The 23,187-nt window shown below is 36.9% G+C and overlaps 1 protein-coding gene across 1 annotated transcript in view; it reads left to right on the top strand.

The window, feature by feature from the left end:
• Positions 1–373: 373 nt before the first annotated feature.
• The window catches only part of CNTN3 (contactin 3), a gene marked incomplete at its 5' end in the record, with an annotated part of 246,338 nt that continues 223,524 nt past the window's right edge, over positions 374–23,187 (top strand). The window contains one exon of the mRNA XM_079712276.1: positions 374–428. Coding sequence (XP_079568402.1) covers positions 374–428 — 55 coding nt within the window. The remainder of the gene's footprint in view (positions 429–23,187) is intronic.

A 23,187-nucleotide genomic window follows, 5' to 3' on the forward strand; every position in this document is an offset into this window, starting at 1 on the left:
CTTTACTTGTTGTAATTACTATCTAGCAAAAGTTTCAATACTTAATATACTAATATTTAATATTTTAGTATTGTCAAACATTTCTAATTTCGTGAAGCCTCTCTGCCTATCAGTTACATGAAGAGTTTTTTAAGTATCTACATATCATACATCTTTTTTGCACCAAAAAAGATTCATTTCATTTGGGGATTTTGAGTGGTTGAGAGTGGTACAGTTTTATGAAAAGAAGAAAATCTGTGTTTTAAAGCAATTCATTTTTTCAAGTCTGACTTCTTTGTATATTTATTTTACAGATTAAAGGATTCACCTGAAGACACAGCATTCTGTTCATCAGAGACTGGACAAGAGTTACTCTTGCTTTTGGCAATTAAAGATGATGTTGTCATGGAAACAGTTGATCCTGCTTTCATTCATTGGCTGCCTAGGAGGTAACAATAAGCTATATTTTCTAAATTGAAGTTAGAACTATACTTGAGTCATTTGTTAAATAATTTTTAAATGTTGAACTAATCCTCCACAAGTCTTTTTTTTGTCCCAGAAAGGAAATTCTAGTTTTCTCTTCTGATAACTGGATTCTCATTGTGCTCCCTAATGTTTGCAGACCATTATATTTTCATTACAAATATAATGGCATTTAATATCATGGATCTAATAAGAACCTGCTGTATAAAAAATAAAATAAAATTCAAATAAAAAAAGAATAGATACATGTGTACAAAAAATATTATGGATCTACTGTAGTGTTATGAATATAACAATTAATCAGAATTTGAGAATGTTAATTCATGACTTTTTTACCAAAATGGCTAAATCTTGTAATCTGTAGTGTAAAGGGAAAATACAGATTTTAAAGAATCTCAGCATTTTCATATCTAATCTTAAAAACAATACTATTTTTCTTTCAGCAAATAACTTATTTAAGGGACCAAAAATAAGGATAGAGTTTTTATTTGTTAATATTGAAAATTTGGAGTTTAGAACAAAACAGAAAGAAAAAGGAATAATTCTCATATATTCACCATACAAAAGCAGCTCTTAAAAATCATTTGATGCATTTCCTTTTTGTTCATTTTGTTTCATTTTTTTGAACAGGGGAAGAGTAAGACAAGGATTTTTTTAAATGAAGTAACATGTGTACAACGATTAGTTTTTTTGCTTTATTTTATTGTATTTTATTTTTTTATTGGGGTATAGTTGTTTTACAATGTTGTGTTAGTTTCTACTGTACAGCAAAGTGGAGTTCCCTGTGCTGTACAGCAGTTTCTCATTAGTTATCTATTTTATACATATTAGTGTATATATGTCAATCCCAAGCTCCCAATTCATCCCACCCACCCTTTCCCCCCTTGGTGTCCATACATTTGTTCTCTACGTCTGTGTCTCTATTTCTGCCTTGCAAACAGGTTCATTTGTACCATTTTTCTAGATTCCACATACATGCGTTAATATATGATGTTTGTTTTTCTCTTTTTGACTTACTTCACTCTGTATGACCATCTCTAGGTCCATCCACATGTCTACACATGACCCAAATTTGTTCCTTTTTATGGCTGAGTAATATTCCATTGTATATGTGGACCACATCTTCTTTATCCATTTGTCTATCAGTGGGCATTTAGGTTGCTTCCATGACCTGGCTGTTGTAAATAGTGCTGCAGTGAACATTGGGGTGCATGTGTCTTTTTTGAATTATGGTTTTCTCTGGGTATATGCCCAGTAGTGGGATTGCTGGGTCATATGGTAATTCTATTTTTAGTTTTTTAAGGAACCTCCATACTATTCTCCATAGTGGCTGTATCATTTTACATTCCCACCAACAGTGCAGGAGGGTTCCCTTTTCTCCATACCCTCTCCAGCATTTATTGTTTCTAGATTTTTTGATGATGGCCATTGTAACCGGTGTGAGGTGATATCTCATTGTAGTTTTGATTTGCATTTCTCTAATAATTAGTGATGTTGAGCATCTTTTCATGTGCCTCTTGACCATCTGTATGTCTTCTTTGGAGAAATGTCTATTCTGGTCTCCCGCCCATTTTTTGATTGGGTTGTTTTTTTGATATTGATCTGCATGAGTTGTTTTTATATTTTGGAGATTAATCCTTTGTCCGTTGATTTGTTTGCAAAGTTTTCTTTCTTTTTATTATAAAAACTCTCCAGCACCTAAAGGGTTGAAAGAATAGTACAATAAGTTCCTATATATGCACCATTTAGATTTAACTATTTTACCATTTACTGTACTTGTTCTATATATATACATATGTGTGTGTATTTTCCATTCATTGTTTGATTGACTACACCATTTGAAAGTAAGTTACAGAAGTTATCACCTCTCACCTCTAAAAATTTCAGCATCCATCTCCTGAGAAGAAGGACCTACCTTCTAGATAAACACAAGTGCTTTATGATACCTAAGGAAAGTAACAAAAAAAAAAGTAGCTTGTCATTTTTCTTTTCTAAGAGGAGGAAATTGGTATGGAACGAGGCCAAATGCATTGTTAGGTAAAACATATGTTATTTGAAAACATGTTTATATTAGAGTAAACTTCTAAGCCCTTATGTCAAACTTAAACATTCTTGAAGTATTTAAATGATATTTAAACCTCCAACTTTTAAAATAAACTTTTTTTAAACAGGTTTTCCGCTGTGATGCCTCAATTTTGTTTCCTAAAACATTTTCTTTCCTACTAATCTAGCACTGAGAAAAAGGAGTAATTATTTATAAAGTTCTACTGTTTTAAATAGTTTTTGGAGAAAGACCAACATAGATATCAAAATAAATCTTTTTCTTGGATTATTTTCATTTACAAAATTTTAAATTTGAGTTCTGTTGTACAAGGAGAAAATGAAAGGGAATACACTACAGCAGTATTATTATTCACAATATCAACTTTCATAGAAACAACCTTGAACTTAGTTGGAAACAGGTAGATATACTCAGAAAGTGGAAGTATAGCTAAAGAAAATGAGATCAGTATTTCAAAGGTTTAAAATTTTGAGTTGTAATTTTACACTGTGTGCAAATTGTATTGCTTGTTTTCAGTATTTTTTAGAAATGTTTTACAGACTTATGAACGAATTTATGGAGAAAGCAGTATCCATTTTGCTAAAATATTAAGACATTAAAAAATTTAAGGGTCAACTTGATTTTCTGGGGATGTTGGTAAAAAAGCTATAAAGGTTGGTAAAGGAGAACTGGACTAATATATGATAAATTATATGTAGGGTATTACTTAGAGAATTGGTAATCTTTATAATTATAGTATGGAGAAGAATTTGTCTCTGACTAATTTTCTAAAGAGTATTGATTGCGTACAGTTCTTTATGTACTGAATATTGATACTCGTTTTGGATTTATATAAAATTTAGATTAAAAAGCAAGCTTGTGAGTGATATTCTGTTAACCAATATTGGGTCATATTTTAGTATTAAAGTTAAAATCTGTTCATGAGGTAGGGAAGATCTCTAAATAAATGCCAAGTAAAAATATATTATGTGAATTCACTTGTGTAGAGTAGAGTTTATCTAAAGATGTAAACTCAATAAATATAGCAAATGCTTGATAATTTGTGTTTTCTGTTTTCTCAGATTTAAGCTTTTTGTTATCCATTATTTTCTGCATTTTTAAAACTGTTTCCTTCTGTTGTTCATTCTCTGCATGTTTCTCTCTGTAGCAAAGGGACAAATAGTAATTTTTGGCTGGGAATTTTTCCTAAGTTGAATTTAATTGTGTTTTTCCTCCAAAACACCAGGCTGCATTCATTCTTTTAAAAATATTTATTAAGCATCTATTATGTGCCATACATTGTTTCCAGTGAAGAAAATGGACAGAGATCTGTGTCCCTGTGGGGTTTATATTCCATCATGTTAGGGTAGAAAATGATATTGATTTAGTAGATGCTTGTGCTGTGAAGGAAAAGAAGCAGAATAAGATGAGAGTAGGGGGGGCTGGGAAGTTAGTTACCAGAGGTCATTAGGTCCATCCTCATAGAGAAGGTGACATTTGGGCTAAGACTTTGTGGCGAACGAGTTGACCTCGTGGGTATTTAGGGAAGGGAACTCCAGGCAGAGTCAGCAGTCCATCCAAGTGTTTAATATATGACATGCTGAGTATTTCTAGAAACAGCAGGAAAGTTAGCCTGGTTGGACAAGGAAGAGTTATGGGAAAGAAGTAGTAGGTGAGAGCCAAGAGTTAACGTGGAGATGGATGCAGCAAAAATGAAGGCCTTGTATATCACTGAAAACATTTAGAGCTTTTGCTCTGAATGCCCTCAGGAGCCATAGTGTGGTTTGATCAGAGAAGTGATGTAATCTGACTTTTTCTTTTTCTTTTTTTTTTTTTTTTTAAGGATCTGGCTGGCTGTTGTGTTGTGGATTGATTGTAGAGGTGCAAGTGAGCAAGCAGAGGTATCAGTGGGAAGTTAATGCCCTAATCAGGCAAGGGTTGTTTATGTCTGACTCCAGGGTAGTTAGCAGGGGCGGTGGTCAAATTTTGGATATATTTTGAAGGTATATTCATGAGGATTTGTGGATGGAATATATGTGGGATATGAGAGAAAAGAAAGCCTTTATGATAACCTCAAGGCTCTATGTCACCTTGTGCCCACATCAAGAGGTGTACCTTATGAATGAAATGAAGACCCTGCACAAAATAGGGATGAGAGTTTTCCAAACTAAAGGTCACTACCAAATAGTGGATTAAAAAAATCAATTCTGTGGGTCACATTTAGCATTTTTTATTAGAATAAATAAATTAAAATTAAACTAAGACTAGAGTATAATATATCAGCACACTGCCCACTTAGTAAATATTGTCTGTTGAGCACTTCTGGGCATTTGGGCCATGGCAGTGAATAAAACAGACAATGTCCCAGTCCTCATGGAGCTGTCCTTTTAATATTGTGTATTGGGTCTTGATCTTACGTATACTTCTTACTGAGTTGGTATGAAAAAAGTTTAAGAGCCAGAGACCTAGTTAGAGAACAGAGAGATAGAGACAAGAAGAGGAAGGAACACTCAGATGAGGAAAACAATAATAATGACAGGAAAATTAATAATACTAACAATAGTAATTAATGGATGTTCATTCATTGTGTACCAGGCACTGTGGATAATGCTTTACTTAGGTCATCAAAAATAGTTAACAAAAATAAATTGAGATAGATATTATTTCTATTTTGGAGATTAGGGAACAGTCTCGAAGAGTTTAAGTAACTTGCCCAGTCTACATGGTTGTCTCAAGATTTCTGTTTATCTCTGAAATCAGAGTATAGTTCCCTATCACTAGAATTTACCACTTCAATAGTTTCTCTTCTGGAATGAAGTCAGAGGTATAGACCATGGGCTAAAAATCGTCAAGGACCCAAGGAGATTGTTGTCTTGCTCCTTAATTACCTATTAGTTCATTGCTTAACTGTATTAGATACTTCACATGTTCACTGTCCTATATGGGAGCCGCTAACCACGTGTGGCAGGTGAAGATTGGAAATGTACCTAGTCCCAACTGAGATGTGTCCCAGTGGAGACTGTAAAATGCAGTAAAAGTCTTTTACAGAATGTAAAAGACTTGTAACCAAAAATATTCAGAGTTTAAAAAAATTATTTAAGTGTCTTAATAATTTTTATTGATTAAATTCTGCACTGATAATAATGTAATTATATTTGGTCAAGCAAAAATATTATTAAAATTAATTTCACCTGTTTCTTTTAACCTTGTTTAATGTGGTTACTAAAATTTTAAAATATGTGTGTGACTTGTGTTATATTTCTATCAGACAGCACTGCCCTAGACATTTATAAAATAGAAACCCGAGCATTTTGCAAAGGTTTTCTAATATCTGATACCCCAAAGGGAGCCCAAATCATGGAAGCTAATGGGGACTTCTTGTTTTTGTTTTTAATTTTTGAATTTTATTTAATTTACATTTTATACAGCAGGTTCTTATTAGTCATCCATTTTATACCCATCAGTGTATACATGTCAATCCCAATCTCCCAATTTATCACACCCCCACCCCCACCCCCCGCTGCTTTTCCCGCTTAGTGTCTATACGTTTGTTCTGTACATCTGTGTCTCAGTTTCTGCCCTGCAAACCGGTTCATCTGTACCATTTTTCTAGGTTCCAGTATATGTTTCAATATACAACATTTGTTTTTCTCTTTTTGACTGACTTCACTCTGTATGACAGTCTCTAGATCCAACCACATCTCTACAAATGACCCAATTTCATTCCTTTTTATGGCTGAGTAATATTCCATTGTATATACATACTACATCTTCTTTATCCATTCATCTGTCGATGGGCATTTAGGTTGTTTCCATGACCTGGCTATTGTAAATAGTGCTGCAATGAATAATGGGGTGGAAGTGTCTTTTTCATTTATGGTTTTCTCTGGGAATATGCCCAGTAGTGGGATTGCTGGGTCATATGGTAATTCGATTTTTCGTTTTTTAAGGAACCTCCATACTGTTCTCATTAATGGCTGTATCAGTTTACATTTCCACCAAGAGTGCAAGAGGGTTCCCTTTTCTCCACACCCTCTCCAGCATTTGTTGTTTGTAGATTTTCTATTGCCGCCCATTCTGACTGGTGTGAGGTGATAGCTCATTGTAGTATTGATTTGCTTGCATTTCTCTAATAATTAGTGCTGTTGAGCAGCTTTTCATGTGCTTCTTGGCCATCTGTATGTCTTCTTTGGAGAAATGTCTGTTTAGGTCTTCTGCCCATTTTTGGATTGGGTTGTTTGCTTTTTTAATATTGAGCTGCATGAGCTGTTTATATATTTTGGAGATTAATCCTTTGTCTGTTGATTCATTTGCAAATATTTTCTCCCATTTTGAGAGTTGTATTTTCATCTTGTTTATGGTTTCCTTTGCTTTGCAAAAGCTTTGAAGTTTCATTAGGTCCCATTTGTTTATTTTTGTTTTTATTTCCATTACTCTCAGAGGTGGATCAAAAAAGATCTTGCTGTGATTTATGTCATAGAGTGTTCTGCCTATGTTTTCCTCTAAGAGTTTGATACCGTCTGGCCTTACATTTAGGTCTTTAATCCATTTTGAGTTTATTTTTGTGAATGGTGTTAGGGAGTGTTCTAATTTCATTCTTTTACATGTAGCTGTCCAGTTTTCCCAGCACCACTTATTGAAGAGACTGTCTTTTCTCCATTTTATATCCTTGCTTCCTTTGTCATAGATTAGTTGACCATAGGTGCGTGGGTTTATCTCTGAGCTTTCTGTCTTGTTCCATTGATCTATATTTCTGTTTTTGTGCCAGTACCATATTGTCTTGATTACTGTAGCTTTGTAGTATAGTCTGAAGTCAGGGAGTCTGATTCCTCCAGCTCCATTTTTTTCCCTCAAGACTGCTTTGGCTATTCGGGGTCTTTTCTGACTCCATACAGATTTAAAAATTTTTTGTTCTAGTCTGTAAAAAATGCCATTGGTAATTTGATAGGGATTGCATTGAATCTGTATATTGCTTTGAGTAGTATAGTCATTTTCACAATATTGATTCTTCCAATCCAAGAACATGGTATATCTCTCTATCTGTTGGTATCATCTTTAATTTCTTTCATCAGTGTCTTATAGTTTTCTGCACACAGGTCTTTTGTCTCCCTAGGTAGGTTTATTCCCAGGTATTTTATTCTTTTTGTTGCAGTGGTAAATGGGAGTGTTTCCTTAATTTCTGTTTCAGATTTTTCATCATTAGTGTATAGGAATGCAAGAGATTTCTGTGCATTAATTTTGTGTCCTGCAGCCTTACCAAATTCATTGATTAGCTCTAGTAGTTTACTGGTGGCATCTTTAGGATTCTCTCTGTTTAGTATCATGTCATCTTCAAACAGTGACAGTTTTACTTCTTTTTCCCAATTTGTATTCCTTTTATTTCCTTTTCTTCTCTGATTGCTGTGGTTAGGACTTCCAAAAATATGTTGAATAATAGTGGTGAGAGTGGACATCCTTGTCTTGTTCCTGAGCTTAGAGGAAATGCTTTCAGTTTTTCAGCATTGAGAATGATGTTTGCTGTGGGTTTATCGTATACAGCCTTTATTATATTGAGGTAGTTTCTCTCTATGCCCATTTTCTGGAGAGTTTTTATCATAAATGGGTGTTGAATTTTGTCAAAAACTTTTTCTGCATCTATTGAGATGATCATATGATTTTTATTCTTCAATTTGTTCATATGGTGAATCACATTGATTGATTTGCATATACTGAAGAATCCTTGCATCCCTGGGATAAATCCCACTTGATCATGGTGTATGATCCTTTTAATGTGTTGTTGGATTCTGTTTGCTAGTATTTTGTTGAGGATTTTTGCATCTGTATTCATCAGTGATATTGTTCTGTAATTTTCTTTTTTTTGTAGTATCTTTGTCTGGTTTTGGTATCAGGGTGATGGTCGCCTCATAGAATACGTTCGGGAATGTTCCTTCCTCTGCAATTTTTTGGAAGAGTTTGAGAAAGATGGGTGTTAGCTCTTCTCTAAATGTTTGATAGAATTCACCTGTGAAGCCATCTGGTCCTGGACTTTTGTTTGTTGGAAGATTTTTAATCACAGTTTCAATTTCATTACTTGTGATTGGTCTGTTCATATTTTCTATTTCTTCCTGGCTCAGTCTTGGAAGGTTATACCTTTCTAAGAATTTGTCCATTTCTTCCAGGTTGTCCATTTTATTGGCATAGAGTTGCTTTAGTAGTCTCTTTGGATGCTTTATATTTCTGCGGTGTCTGTTGTAATTTCTCCTTTTTCATTTCTAATTTTATTGATTTGAGTCTTCTCCCTCTTTTTCTTGATGAGTCTGGCTAATGGTTTATCAATTTTGTTTATCTTCTCAAAGAACCAACTTTTAGTTTTATTGATCTTTGCTACTGTTTTCTTTGTTTGTATTTCATTTACTTTTGCTCTAATCTTTATGATTTCTTTCCTTCTGCTAACTTTGGGTTTTGTTTGTTCTTCTTTCTCTAGTTGCTTTAGGTGTAAGGTTAGGTCGTTTATTTGAGATTTTTCTTGTTTCTTGAGGTAAAATTGTAATGCTATAAACTTCCCTCTTAGAACTGCTTTTGCTTCATCCCATAGGTTTTGGGTCATCGTGTTTTCGTTGTCATTTGTCTCTAGGTATTTTTTGATTTCCTCTTTGATTTCTTCATTGATCTCTTGGTTATTTAGTAACGTATTGTTTAGCCTCCATGTGTTTGTGTTTTTTACGTTTTTTCCCCTGTAATTCATTTCTAATCTCATAGCGTTGTGGTCAGAAAAGATGCTTGATATGATTTCAATTTTCTTAAATTTACTGAGGCTTGATTTGTGACCCAGTGTGTGATCTGTCCTGGAGAGTGTTCCATGTGCATTTGAGAAGAAAGTGTAATCTGCTGTTTTTGGATGGCATGTCCTATAAATATCAATTAAATATATCTGGTCTATTGTGTCATTTAACGTTTGTGTTTCCTTATTAGTTTTCTGTTTGGATGATCTGTCCATTGGTGTAAGTGAGATGTTAAAGTCTCCCACTATTATTGTGTTAGTGTCGATTTCCTCTTTTATAGCTGTTAGCAGTTGCCTTATGTATTGAGGTGCTCCTGTGTTGGGTGCATATATATTTTTAATGGTTATATCTTTTTCTTGGATTGATCCCTTGATCATTATGTAGTGTCCTTCCTTGTCTCTTGCAACATTCTTTATTTCAAAGTCTATTTTATCTGATATGAGTATTGCTTCTCCAGCTTTCTTTTGATTTCCATTTGCCTGGAATATCTTTTTCCATCCCCTCACTTTCAGTCAGCATGTGTCCCTAGGTCTGAAGTGGGTCTCTTGTAGACAGCATATATATGGGTCTTGTTTTTGTATCCATTCAGCAAGCCTGTGTCTTTTGGTTGCAGCATTTAATCCATTCATGTTTAAAGTAATTATCGATATTTATGTTCCTATGACTATTTTCTTAATTGTTTTGGGTTTGTTTTTGTAGGTCCTTTTCTTGTGTTTCCCACTTAGAGAAGTTCCTTTAGAATTTGTTTTAAAGCTGGTTTGGTGTGCTAAATTCTCTTAGCTTTTGCTTGTCTTTAAAGCTTTTGATTTCTCCATGAATCTGAATGAGATCCTTGCTGGGTAGAGTAATCTTGGTTATAGGTTCTTCCTGTCATCACTTTAAGTATATCACACCACTCCCTTCTGGCTTGTAAAGTTTCTGCTGAGAAATCAGCTGTTAACCTTACGGGGGTTCCCTTGTATGTTATTTGTGGTTTTTCCCTTGCTGCTTTCAATAATTTTTCTTCGTCTTTAATTTTTGCCAATTTGATCACTATGTTTCTCGATGTGTTTCTCCTTGGGTTTATCCTGTATGAGACTGTCTGTACTTCCTGGACTTGGGTGGCTATTTAGTTCCTTTCCCGTGTTAGGGAAGTTTTTGACTGTAATGTCTTCAAATATTTTCTCGGGTCCTTTCTCTCTCTCTCCTCCTTCTGGGACCCCTATAATGCGAATGTTGTTGAGTTTAATGTTGTCCCAGAGGTCTCTTAGGGTGTCCTCGTTTCTTTTCATTCTTTTTTCTTTATTCTGTTCTGCAGCAGTGAATTCCACCATTCTGTCTTCCAGGCCACTTATCCGTTCTTCTGCCTCAGTTATTCTGCTATTGATTCCTTCTAGTGTAGTTTTCATTTCAGTTATTGTATTGTTCATCTCTGTTTGTTCTCTAATTCTTCTAGGTCTTTGGTAAACATTTCTTGCATCTTCTCAATCTTTGCCTCCATTCTTTTTCGGAGGTCTTGGATCATCTTCACTCTCATTATTCTGAATTCTTTTTCTGGAAGGTTGCCTATCTCCACTTCATTTAGTTGTTTTTCTGAGGTTTTATCTTGTTCCTTCATCTGGTACATTGCCCTCTGCCTTTTCATCTTGTCTGTCGTTCTGTGAATGTGGTTTTTGTTCCACAGCCTGCAGGATTGTAGTTCTTCTTGCTTCTGCTGTCTTCCCTCTTGTGGATGAGGCTCTCTAAGAGGCTTGTGTAAGTTTCCTGATGGGAGGGACTGGTGGTGGGTAGAGCTGACTGTTGCTCTGGTGGGCAGAGCTCAGTAAAACTTTAATCCGCTTGACTGTTGATGCGTGAGGCTGGGTTCCCTCCCTGACGGTTGTTTGGCCTGAGGCAACCCCACACTGGAGCCTACCTGGGCTCTTTGGTGTGGCTAATGACAGACTCTGGGAGGGCTCAAGCCAAGGAGTACTTCCCAGAACTTCTGCTGCCAGTATGTGTGTCCTCACAGTGAGACAGAGACACCGGCTAATGGGGACTTTCTGGTTTCCCGTGAAAAGTTGTGTCTCCTGAGTGTGTATTAGCAGCAAATACTGAATCCCTTGTCAGATGAGTTCTGATTTCAGGTGTCAGTACTTGGTTAATGTAGGCAAATCCTTAATCAATCTATGTAGAAATTCTAAACTTTGCAGAGACTATTCTGTTTTTACTTTTAATCTTTTAGTGGGACTGCTAACAAGGCAAATAAAAGTCTTTTGGAAAGGGAAGCTTCCTTGGATAACTGAAATCATTGTCGATGCCTAGTTTAAAACACCATCATGGAAAATATCATTTCTGTAAAAGTTCTAGTGTTATTTCATCAAATTATTCTCTTAAAATTGTAGTGAACAATCAACCCATTGCAATCTATTATTATTTTGGTAGTAGCTAGAAATTACTTGTGAAAATAATTAGCCATTAATCCAAAAGGGAAGATGATTTTTAGTTGTGTTTAACTTTCTTGTAGTGGATATTGTGTTGGTATCGCCGATATCTACTGTTTTCTGCAATGATGAAGCAGCCTTGAGGCCTGGAAGAGATTGACTCCATGCAGAGCTCCATAGATGGACCCATCTGATTTGCCCCAGTGATTGGCTTAAGCCATTGAGCTCATGGGATTTTTTTTTTTTTTTTTTTTTGGCCATAAGATTTGATTGATTCAAGGACTTTTTGTTCAAACTTTGTGGGAAGTGCCCTTTCTCCTAGTGTATCTGAATGAGGAATCCTGACACCCTGGTTGCTATAGGTGGCTAACCTATAATCACCTGGGAAGCCAGCCTGAGGGAAAAGCTGATTCTTGCATTGAGATCAGAAAAATTAGAAGACACCAGGTCCTTGGTGAAATCATCTTGACATGTCCCCACCCCCCTTCTGGCTTAAACATCACCAAAAGCGGTAAATGCCCCAGCTCTAGCCCCTATGACCTGGCATAACCCTATTCCACAGAGCTGCATTAACCTATGAAATTTATGTTTGCCTCTTTCAGGAGTTACCAAGGCAGTAAAGGCTTGTGTCCACTCATAGGTATCCCTAAATATATTATAACTGAGACTATGGGACCATACCTTTACAAGATGATTTAGATCACCTAGATTAAATCATTTTTAAAAAATTGTTGATATTATAAATAAGGATAAAATGCATGATCATCAAGCATGAGCCTTGGCTTCCTTTAACAGTGTAGTGTATAATGGACAATATATACAAACAAAATACACATGTTTGGGCTGCATTTGCAAATCATAAACTCTGTTTGTTTTAAAGCCAGTGGTTTGTGTGCAAATACAAACCGAGCCTACTGGTACACATCTTTGAGTGCCCTTAATCATATATTCCATCCTGTTCTTTGTCATCTTAGTGTGAAAATCTTTCTGTGCTAGTCTGTCATACAAATAGTGATTAAGGAAAGCTTTGGAAGCAAAATAAACTTTCCAAGTTCTCTCTGAGATAATTGGGGAATATATTTCAATTGGTTCTAATACCACCACCCTGTAATCACTGAGAAAATGAGTTTGTGGCATTGGATGTGGCACTTCGAGTAAACTGTTGTTATAAGCTCAAATGACTGTCATTTTTTTCTATAGTATTTATTTGTGTGCAGTGTAATATGATTTGATAGCATTGATACTGGTGAAATGGAGATGTCACTGATCTCTGCTTATAAATCTTGACATCCTCCGTGTTTTCACCAGTAAACTTACTTCAAATAATTCCCTCAATTGCCTAAATCTTGAATTGCTTTTCATTTAACCTGTTTAAATCTTGACGGCTTATCAGAGTATGTATGTGAAAATCAGGGGGGAAAAACAACATTGTTGGTGTGTTTTGTTCCTATAACCTTGATTTCCGCCTATTGTATTTTTGTAAGCTTCGTGATGCTTAAGAAGGCTTTGGAATAATGTGTATTTGAAATGCTATTAGAGTTCAACAAACACATAAGCTTAAATAAAACCCATAATTTTATTTAGCTCTTAAAGTAGCTGTTGTCTCAAAAGTCTCTGTTGGTTGGTTCACTGACTCCTGCAAATAAAGTGCTCATTCAAACCAATTTGATTGACTATTGCCTAAGTGTTAAGCAGTCTTAAAGTACTCATCATATGAAAGTGTTTTTAAGTACCCCTGTGCAAATTATGTCTTTCCATGAATTGTATTAGCAGAGCTAAATGGATTTGGGTTCCTGGTATGTAAGGGTGCATTCTTAAGTGTTAACTCATGAATAATGGTGAACTTTGAGTATAACATACTCACACATATCTATGCATTTATACAAGCCACAACAAAAGGAATCTTGATTCTAGTCAATTAACACGTTTTGCAAAGGGAAGGCAGTGGTTATGCTGTTACACTAAATTACTCTTCCTCTTCATTGTCCCCTATTCTCACCCCATCCCTATTCCCACTTCTAGTACACCTTTCCTTAGGCAGGTCCTGTCTTTATTATCTCTGATCTCAGCTATTGCCCTGGCCTTGCTCCTCATCTTTCTGCCTGCTTTTCCTTCCTTTCTACAGTGCATCTCATACATTGCAACCAGAGTTGCCATTTGACAGGCAGTTACTGAGTGTCTGCTTTGTGTGAGGCATTGTGGTAAGTGCTGAGGAGGAGTCCAAGATGAATCATTCGGGTTGCTGTCTGTCTAGGAAGGAAAGAAGGCAAATGCAAACAATGAGAGGAGAAAAAAATGCTAAGATTTAGGATCCTATTTTAAGAAAAATACTAAAAAACTGGCATGGAAGCTCTAAAAAGACAGATCTTACAGAAAGGAAGGAAGAAAAAATATTTATGGAGAGAACAGCATTTGAGCTGGGTCTTAATATAATAATAATTAGAGTGAACATGTAGTGAGTGCTTGCTTTGTACCAAGCACTGAGCAAAGGGCCTTGCCTGATTTATATCCTCTGAACCTTGTGCTATTGTGATCCCTATTTTGTAAATGAGGGCCTGAAGTTCTGAGAAGTTAAGATATTTCCTAAAATTCACACAGTTAATGAGGGAAGTCAAAGAGTAACCTATAAGACAGCTTCATTCCATAGCCCATGGATATAACCATTATGTTAAAACTGGACATATTCTAAGAGAACAAGGCAGTGTCTTAGTCTGCTCAGATTGCTATAACAAAATACCATAGCCTGAGTGGCTTAAACAGAAATTTATTTCTCATAACTCTCGAGGGTGAGAAGTCCAAGATCATTGTGCTGGCTGACCACTTCCTCACAGGACACTCTTCATGGTTTGCATTTGGCTCTCTTCTTGCTGTATCCTCACAAGGCAAGGAGAGACAAAGAGCAAGCCCTATGGTCTCTTCTTATAAGGACACTAATACTATTATGAGGACCCCATCCTCATGACTTCATTTAATCCTAATTTCCTCTCAAGGGCCTTTCCTCCTAATGTCACCACTCTGGGGTTGGGGCTTTAACATATGAACTTTGGGGAGGTCACAAACATTCAGTCAGGCAGAAAAAAATCATTCACGGTTAGAGCAAAGTGTAAAGTAGAGTTGGCTCCTAGTTACATGTATTTGTGGCAAGCATGCAGTAGCTTTGTTAATAATGATGATCAATGTATATTGGAATGTACTGCATGTCAACCCCAGCTTAAGCAATCTGTTTGTGTTAATTAATTTCATTTAATTCTCCTAATAACTTTATTTTTGTTACTTTACATGAGGAAACTGAGGTACAGAGAGATTATTACTTTGCTTAAAGTCACATGCAGTTAAGTGGAGCCAGGTTTCAAACCCAGGCTATGTTTCTCTAGATCTGCACTGCCCAGTGTGTTTGGTACTAGCCACATGGGCCCATTGATCTCTTGAAGCATGGCTAATCCAAATTGAGAGTTGTCACAAGTGTAAAATACACACTGGATTTCAAAGACATATTATGAAAAAAGGATAGAAAACATTCCATTAGCAGTTATATTGATTGCATATTAGATTGATAATATTTTGATATATTGTGATATATACAATATACAAATAAATAAATTTCACGTCTTTCATTTTCCTTTCTTATTACTAGAAAATGTAAACTTATATATGTGTTAACGTATCTTTCTTTTTTGGTGATAAAATTTAAGTTCTACTCTCTCAGCAAATTTCCCTTATAGAATACAGTGTTATAAACTATAGTTATACTTCCATTGGAAATTATAAATCTAAATTCTGCCCATCACACAGTTGGAGAGAAGAGCTAGAGGAAGGCTAGATAAAAAGGTTGGGCCTAGAGATTGCTAAGTCAGGATTGTTGGCATCTTAGCTTTGCTATATACAGAACTTTGCCCCAATAGGATGTTTGTAGGATACATTGGAAGGAAGAAAAACTAAAAGAAAGAAGGCCTGCTTGGAAGTTACTGTCAAGTGAGGGATAACTTACGCCCAGACTAGGGCAGGTGGAGTCAAATAGGTAAGATCGGAGATGAGAGAAATTACAGAGTCACAACTGAAAGGATGTGACGGACAATTGGATGGTTGTGCCTGGTGAGGGAGAAGAGATTGTTGAAGGGGACTTTGAGGTTTTGAAGTTGAGTGGGGAGATAATGAGAAAATTAACAGAAATAAGGAACACAGAAGGAGGAAGGGATTTGGATGTGTCTTGGGCATGTTGAGTTTTGAGGTGCTTGAAGAGTGTCTGGGTGATATGAGCTGGAAGTCTGTTGAAAGCAAAAGATTAAAACCCAGTTTATGTGTGTGTGTGTATGTGTGCATGTGTGTGTGTGTGTGTGTGTGTGCATGGCTGGGGTATCAGAGCAGGAGATCAAGATCAAGGGGAGGTGTCTTCATAGTGATACCAAGAAGAAATAGTTGGTAAGAAAGAAAGGAAGTACATTGATAACAGTAATCTTTGGTGAAACTGGATTGTATTCATGCTCATACACATACATATGCTTTTGTACACATGCTTTTGTATTGCAGGCTTTGCTCACATTGTCAGCGAGAACAGTACAGTTCGGAGTGTTTCAGGCCCTCTCTCACACACAGCCCGTTAATGAGTTACTGGTCCAGTGCTGTCTTGTTCTAGATTGCCTGAGTTTCTGTCTGTGGAGCTTTCAGCTGCACTAAGCCTTTTCTGAGTGTGGTGTGTTGTAGATCCTCCTACAGCAAAGAACCAAATGGTTCCTCTGTGGTGCTGGGTAAGGGAGAGTGTTGATACTTTGCAGTGTTTGGGAGGCAGGTGTGTGTGTGTGTGTGTGCACAACAGACTAGGTGTGCACTGAAAGGAGTTGTGTATTGAAAACATTTTTATGTATCTTCAGCATCTTCTACTTGCTCTCCAGGTGAATAAGCTCAAGTGAATTGACAGAAAGTGTTGCCCCAGGGAGACTGGGGTGCTGAAAGGAAAATGGTGCCTATGAGGTAGATAGAGCTGCTCCGAATTCAAAAAGTGGGAGGCTTAGTTGGTGTTAACTGGCTCAGGATTGCCTTGGTGGGCCAGGTGGCTAAGGGACACATTGCCATTCATGATACAATTCTAGCCCTGGCCTCTGTGTTTATTTCGTTTGTCTTTCCCTCTTGAGGACTGTCAGGTGCTTTTCTGGAATGAATCGTGGACACTCACTGATGTGTAGCACTTCAAGTGACTCTGCTGATTCATCCAGCTCACTGCTGAGTGTTTGGAAATGATCACCAGTGTGGAAATCAGGCGTTTCCTCACTAATACCAGTTGTCAGTCAGTGCCTCTGAACTTGCGTAAAAATAATGCCCATCATTGCTTGGCTGTCCTCAGTGGTAGGCACTGTGCAAGGTATTTTACTATGTTTTTCTGTAATTCTCACGTCAGCTGTGTGGTGTCCGACTCTTGCATACTTTTTATCTTTTGTTTTCTCTCTGTTTTAAAACTTTTTTTTTTTTCTTAATACATCATTCGGATACTGTGACAGTGAAAAAGCCTGAGGGGTATTCCATGGAGATCCCTTTCCCCACTTTCTAGGATCACCTGTCATTGGCCTTTCATCTTTTCCAAGCCTCACCTGCACCTAAACCCCCTTCCCGTTTCCATAAATTCGTAGCTTGGATGTAACAAAATGCCCACAAACAGGCACCGTTTTTGCATCCATATTACTTTCAAAGGAAAACCTCTGAAAAGTAATATGGATTCTTACTCAAAAACTGCTGCATATTTTAATTGGGGAAGTGGCAGGGCTCCTTAATCCCATTTTGTTGGTGAACCCTAAGGTGCCCTGTCGCTTTTTCCTCCCCACCCAAGAGACATGCAGATACAATTTACGTTCACTTCTGCATGTTGCTTTCTTTGATCATTAGTCCACACTTTAAGCTTGAGACGATGTCCAGTGACAGAACTTAGTGATTAGATATGCAACACTGGATGCTATTTTAGATAAAGATATTTTTAAATTTAAAATTATTTTATGTGGTAGGGAACAATCAAATTATGGATGCATCTTGACATATATAAGTTCCTCTGTGTATAATTTGAAGAAACTATAGGAGAAGATAGTCATTTTATCTGATATCTGATACATGTTCTGATATGGCTTTCCATAAGCTTAAAGCAGTATCACATTATTGAACAACTTTTTATTTGCCAAGTGTGGCAAGGAGAGGCTTAGTCATTTTTCTGTGGTGGGTAATTGTGAAGTGACTGCCAGTTTTCTTTTGTTTTCACAGAAGGCTAGCTAACAGTGCCCACAAGGAGCACCACATTTATTTCATTTTTTTTTTTTTTTTTTTTTTGCGGTACGCAGGCCTCTCACTGTTGTGGCCTCTCCCGCTGTGGAGCACAGGCTCCGGATGCGCAGGCTCAGCAGCCATGGCTCACGGGCCCAGCCACTCCCCAGCATGTGGGATCTTCCCGGACCAGGGCACGAACCCGTGTCCCCTGCATCAGCAGGTGGACTCTCAACCACTGCGCCACCAGGGAAGCCCCCACATTTATTTCTTTGAAAGGTGTCAGTGAAAGTGAGAGGGTAAATGACGTCTATAAATGGCTGAAATGTTAGAATTTATTTGTCCCTCAGTAGATAAATATATAAATGAAAATTATTCAACATCCTTTTTAATTTATTATTTCTTTTATCTTTCAAGTGAATGACACAATCATTGGAGCCTGAAATAACTGCCATTGGATTACAAATGCAATTGTGCAGTTTTGGGTCAGTGCGATACTACTACTTATAAAATTCCATATTAGATGGTTAAGATTAAAATATTGCTGATAATAAAATGTTTGCTCAACATTCTATTCATTTTGAAAAGCATCTGTTGAGTGTGAAACACTGCTTTTTGGTCACACTACATTTTGGGTATTTATTGCTTAAAAAGAAGGAAAAACAACAAACTTGATCTTGGCAAAAAAAGAAAAGACAAAAAACTCCTGCACCCCTCCCTGGCCCTAGATTTACCAATGTGCTTCCTCTTCCAGCTTCTGCCTGGCAGCTGAGGAATTAAGCTCTTACCTTGGTATTTGACTTACTGCTTTCTCTTTATACTACCTGGGTTTACTTTTCTTATTTATGACACTGCTGGAGACAAAGGCAATATTCCCACCTGTCACTTAAACAGGAGGCGATTTGTTCCTTTTAACTAAAAGGACAGTTTAAAAAAAAAAAAGAGGACTGTCTCAGGTAGACCTGAGGCCCAGCTTGTGATGAGTGACCTTGGGAGACTATTTCAAGGAAGAAGTAGCTCTTTTCTTCGTCTTATTGCATAGTCACTGAAGGCCCATCATCTGTGGAAGGTAGTCAAGAAAGAAAACTTAAGGCATGGTGTGTGATGGTGTGAGATGGTGTAGTGACTCATGAATTCACATCCTCTGAACCTGTGACTCCACTCACTTTTTTGTGTGTGGACACCTTTATGGTGTCTGTTGACCTGCGAGAATGGAATTTGTAGGCTGCTGTTTTGAGTGGCTCTGGTGACTAATTCATTGTTAATTCCAAGCATGTGAACATTCTTTGCTCCTCTAATCCCACAAGCAAGGAGGGGTGGTGAAGGCTGCTATTGACTGGACTTAATGCATCTAGGCAACGCTGGGATCAGTTGCTGCCATTGTGACGTTGATTGGTTTTGCCCCTGGACATGGGGCACTGATAAGTTTCAACAGTTATTCAGAGAACACCTGAATACTGGGAATAGCATTTCCCTGTTCTACCTTGTTCATTGTGGCATCATACACTCTCTTGTTCTGTACAACATAAAGGGCAATCTGATGTGCCACCCAGGGAGGTTTACAGACAGATGGCAATATGTGTGTTTTTTGTGTGTTTTTATGTTACCCTTAAAGTTTTGTAGCAGGGCTCCTGGAGTTTTAGCCTCAAAATGAGATTTTCATTACTGGGGGTTCTTTCATAGGATTTTAAAATACTTTGACTTTTTGACTGTATAGGAAAACAGAGCTTTTCATTCTGATCCCATGAGTATGTATGTGTGTGTGCACACTCTTGCACATGATATTTAAACTCAAACATATGTACAAGAAATATATAAAAGTGGTCATATGCAGAGCATAATTATGTAGGTAGTTATGAAGTGTTGGCTGTTGAACAATGTGCTGCATGGGTTTCTGAGTGACCATCCATCTTTTAGTTAATATATAATATTTACTGCGCATATGCAGTGCCCCACATGCCTTTTTTATGTGCTTGATTACACAGCAGAGTAAAATGAGAATCCTCAGTGCTGTGGCAATTATTCCTATTACGGGAGAAGAGAGAAAATAAACATTCAGCTTACAACAGTATAAGAGAATCTCATGTTTTTTTCTGCTTCATGGGGTTTTTGAAAGCTGTTTGCTGTGGTTTTGTTGAGTTTTCCATTGATACTGCTTTGGTGAGTAATTATTTGGAAACAGAGTGGAGAGTAAATACTTGTTGGAGAATCGTCTCTCAGTGAGAACTGGTGCCGTGGGTGTTATTAAGATTCCTTTTTTAAAAAATATTTTGAAGTTATCACCCTCCACAGATTAATAGGCACCTTTTGTCTTAGGCATAATACTTGCAATTATTTGCTCAAACCAGATAAGAGAACACAGGTGCCAGTGTTCACAACCACCATGAAGATAAGGACAGTTCCATCCTATTTTTCATGCCATGTAGGTATGAGACTCTAATGAATTAAGTCATTTATCAGACCACAGTGTCATAAGTTACTAGTCCTCAGTCAGAGGTAATTAAAAGTTTTATTTGAGGGCTAAGCAAAAATAGGCAATAGCAATACCATTTATGGCACTGCTGCTGTATTAAATTTTTTTGCTTATCCTTGCAACAAAAGCCCTACAATATTGGTATCATTCCTGCATAACTGTAGAGAACTCAGGGGCTCTGAGAGCTTAAATGAGTTGCCTAAAGCTAGATGGAAGTATTAGGGAAAAAAATCTTGTTTATCCCAAGGCAAAGTCGCCGTTCTGCTAATAGACATGGTCCTTCCTAAAGCAGTGGTCGGCACACATTTTTGTACAATATTCAGATAGTAAATATTTTTGGCTTTATGGCCCATATGGTCTCTGTCATAACTACCCATCTCTGCTACTGTAATGTGAAAGCAGCCATAGACAATACATAAACGAGTGGGCATGGTTGTGTTCCAATGAAACTATATTTATAGACACTGAAATTTGAATTTCATATAATTTTCATGTGTCATGGAATATTATATTTTTGAATAAAGTGTCATAAAAAAACAGATGGCAGTTGAGTTTGGCCCGTGGCCCATAGTTTTCTGACCCCTGTCCTAAAGCATAAATACATGTTTTTTAAGATCATTTTTTGTCAAGCACTTACTGTACTATCGTGGGCAAAGTATTTTGCTGTAAGGCAATAAAAAGCCATAGGTTGGGGGAAAAGGAGGAAACCTGCACACAAATTACTAAAATACAGAGGCTTGAGAGAGGTATAATCCAATTGAATTTCTGATAAAGTGGGATTAATTTTGGCTGGACTATCAAAAGAGACTCTGTGTCTTGAATGATAGATTGGGGAAGCATTCCATGCAGAAGTATGGTATCAATCAGTTCAAGACAACTTGTTTGGTAAACACAGTTATTTTGCACATAATTATAGGTGCAGTTCTTACTGACAACCTGGAATGTGTTACTCACTGTAGGGCTGCCTTCAGGGAAAGCTGAGAATGTGCTCTTTCTGTATGACAGTGCCCAGATGAGGAGTGCCAGGAGAGAAAGAAGGCCCAGTATTGCTAGACCTATGGGTTTTTTTAAAGGTGAAATTTGACTTTATGCCAAATACATTTGGATTTTTAAATGAGGCCAAACCAAAGTTTCCAAATATATATGATGCGACACATCATACACGTTTCATATAATTAAAGAATCTCAGATTTACGAAACCCTGAAAAGACGATCTAGCTCAGGTTCTATCTGAAAAACAAACGTGGCTTCCTAAGTAAAGCTCAAATTCTGAGATAAAGAGACAGAACTGTGGAGTGTGTTCAGGCAGCCAACAGGTGACTGATTGAAATCCTAACATTCTATCCTAACCTTAGAAGAATTAGACTAAAGTAAGAATTCCATGCTGGTTATATGTTAAGTAAATTTGTGGTTCACATAAATGATGTATCACAGATGTGGGGTTGTTTTGCAAAGAGATCCACTCCATGGAATGGTAAAACTTGTGCAAATGCTGATGTTTTGAAACCCTCTTGAAACCCCTCTTGAAAGTAACTTTAAGCACAGAAAACTTCCTTAGAGATCTGGGCAATAAACAGCCTACCGAAAGCTCAACTTTTTTTTTTTTTTTTAATGACTCTGGTGGCTGTTCAAGTCATTAAAATCCAGAAATGGAGCTTTGCTTCAGCACTCAGAAATTATACAAGAGATTACTAATAAAGTGCTGTTGCTTATAAAAGTGCCTTTCATATGTGGCTTCAGGGAAGCAGCTCCTGCGTAGTACCTCTGTTTTCAGTACTCTGAGGGCGTGGCTGAATTGTAGGTGACCAAGATCCTGCAAATTGCCCAAACAGCAATAGCCACCTGATAACAGTGAATGCCTTGACTGTAAGAACACAGTGGGGGTATTTCTAAGAGTCAGAGCTGCAGTTACTCAGTTAGCTTCTGTAAGTTCATATTTTCATGTAATGGATTATTTTGTAGTTGGACATACATATTCCAGTTGGAGATAGGATACTTGCTTATAGAATTGTCCTGAGAATGGCCAGATTCTTTCTTTGATGAGCAATAACATTTTGTAAGTTAAAACCATTTGCAATGAAGCATAAACACACACATTATCTTTCAACTGTTAATTTACCAAGTTATGCAATATATACAATATGATGGGGATGCTTAGGGGGTTTGAAATGTGTGTTAAATATAGTCACTGTCTTATAAAAGTTTAAAGACTGGGGATGGAGGAGTTGTGAGTGAAATACAAGTAAAGGTAATATATAGTGGGCTAGGGAAATCGTGAGGAATGAAATACACAAAAATTGTTCTAAGAATTCAGAATGGGGAAAGATTGCTGCTAAATGGTTATATGGAGGAAAGGTTAATGAAATAATTTCGTGGAGTTTCTTTAGACTTCCTACATGACTGTAGCTTCTCATACCCACCACCGAAAGGTTCTCCATAATGGCGGTACCAAAAATATAGAGAGATGTAACTCATCCTCACCAGCCCTCAGGATTATTATTTATAATCCATGTCAGTATTAACGAAAGCAATGGTACTCAAATGAGTACCATTTTTTATTCAGTGTTTAATATTCACTTAGAATTAGGTGGCTTGGTAGATGCAAAGTGTCTAGAGTAGGGCCTGATGGTCAGTGTTTATTTCTTCTTCGTTGATATTTGAGACTGTGCATGTGTTTATGAAGTATTTATGATGAGGGATTTTGCTCCATGTTATACAGAACTGAGGAACACTGTTTTTCAGAATAAAATGTGTTTCCTTCATTGCCAAGGCTAGGAATAGTGCACAATATTGTTTGTTCTCCCCAAG

This window comes from Hyperoodon ampullatus, assembly GCF_949752795.1.
Source record: "Hyperoodon ampullatus genome assembly, chromosome: 10".
Classification (NCBI taxonomy): Eukaryota; Metazoa; Chordata; class Mammalia; order Artiodactyla; family Ziphiidae; genus Hyperoodon; species Hyperoodon ampullatus.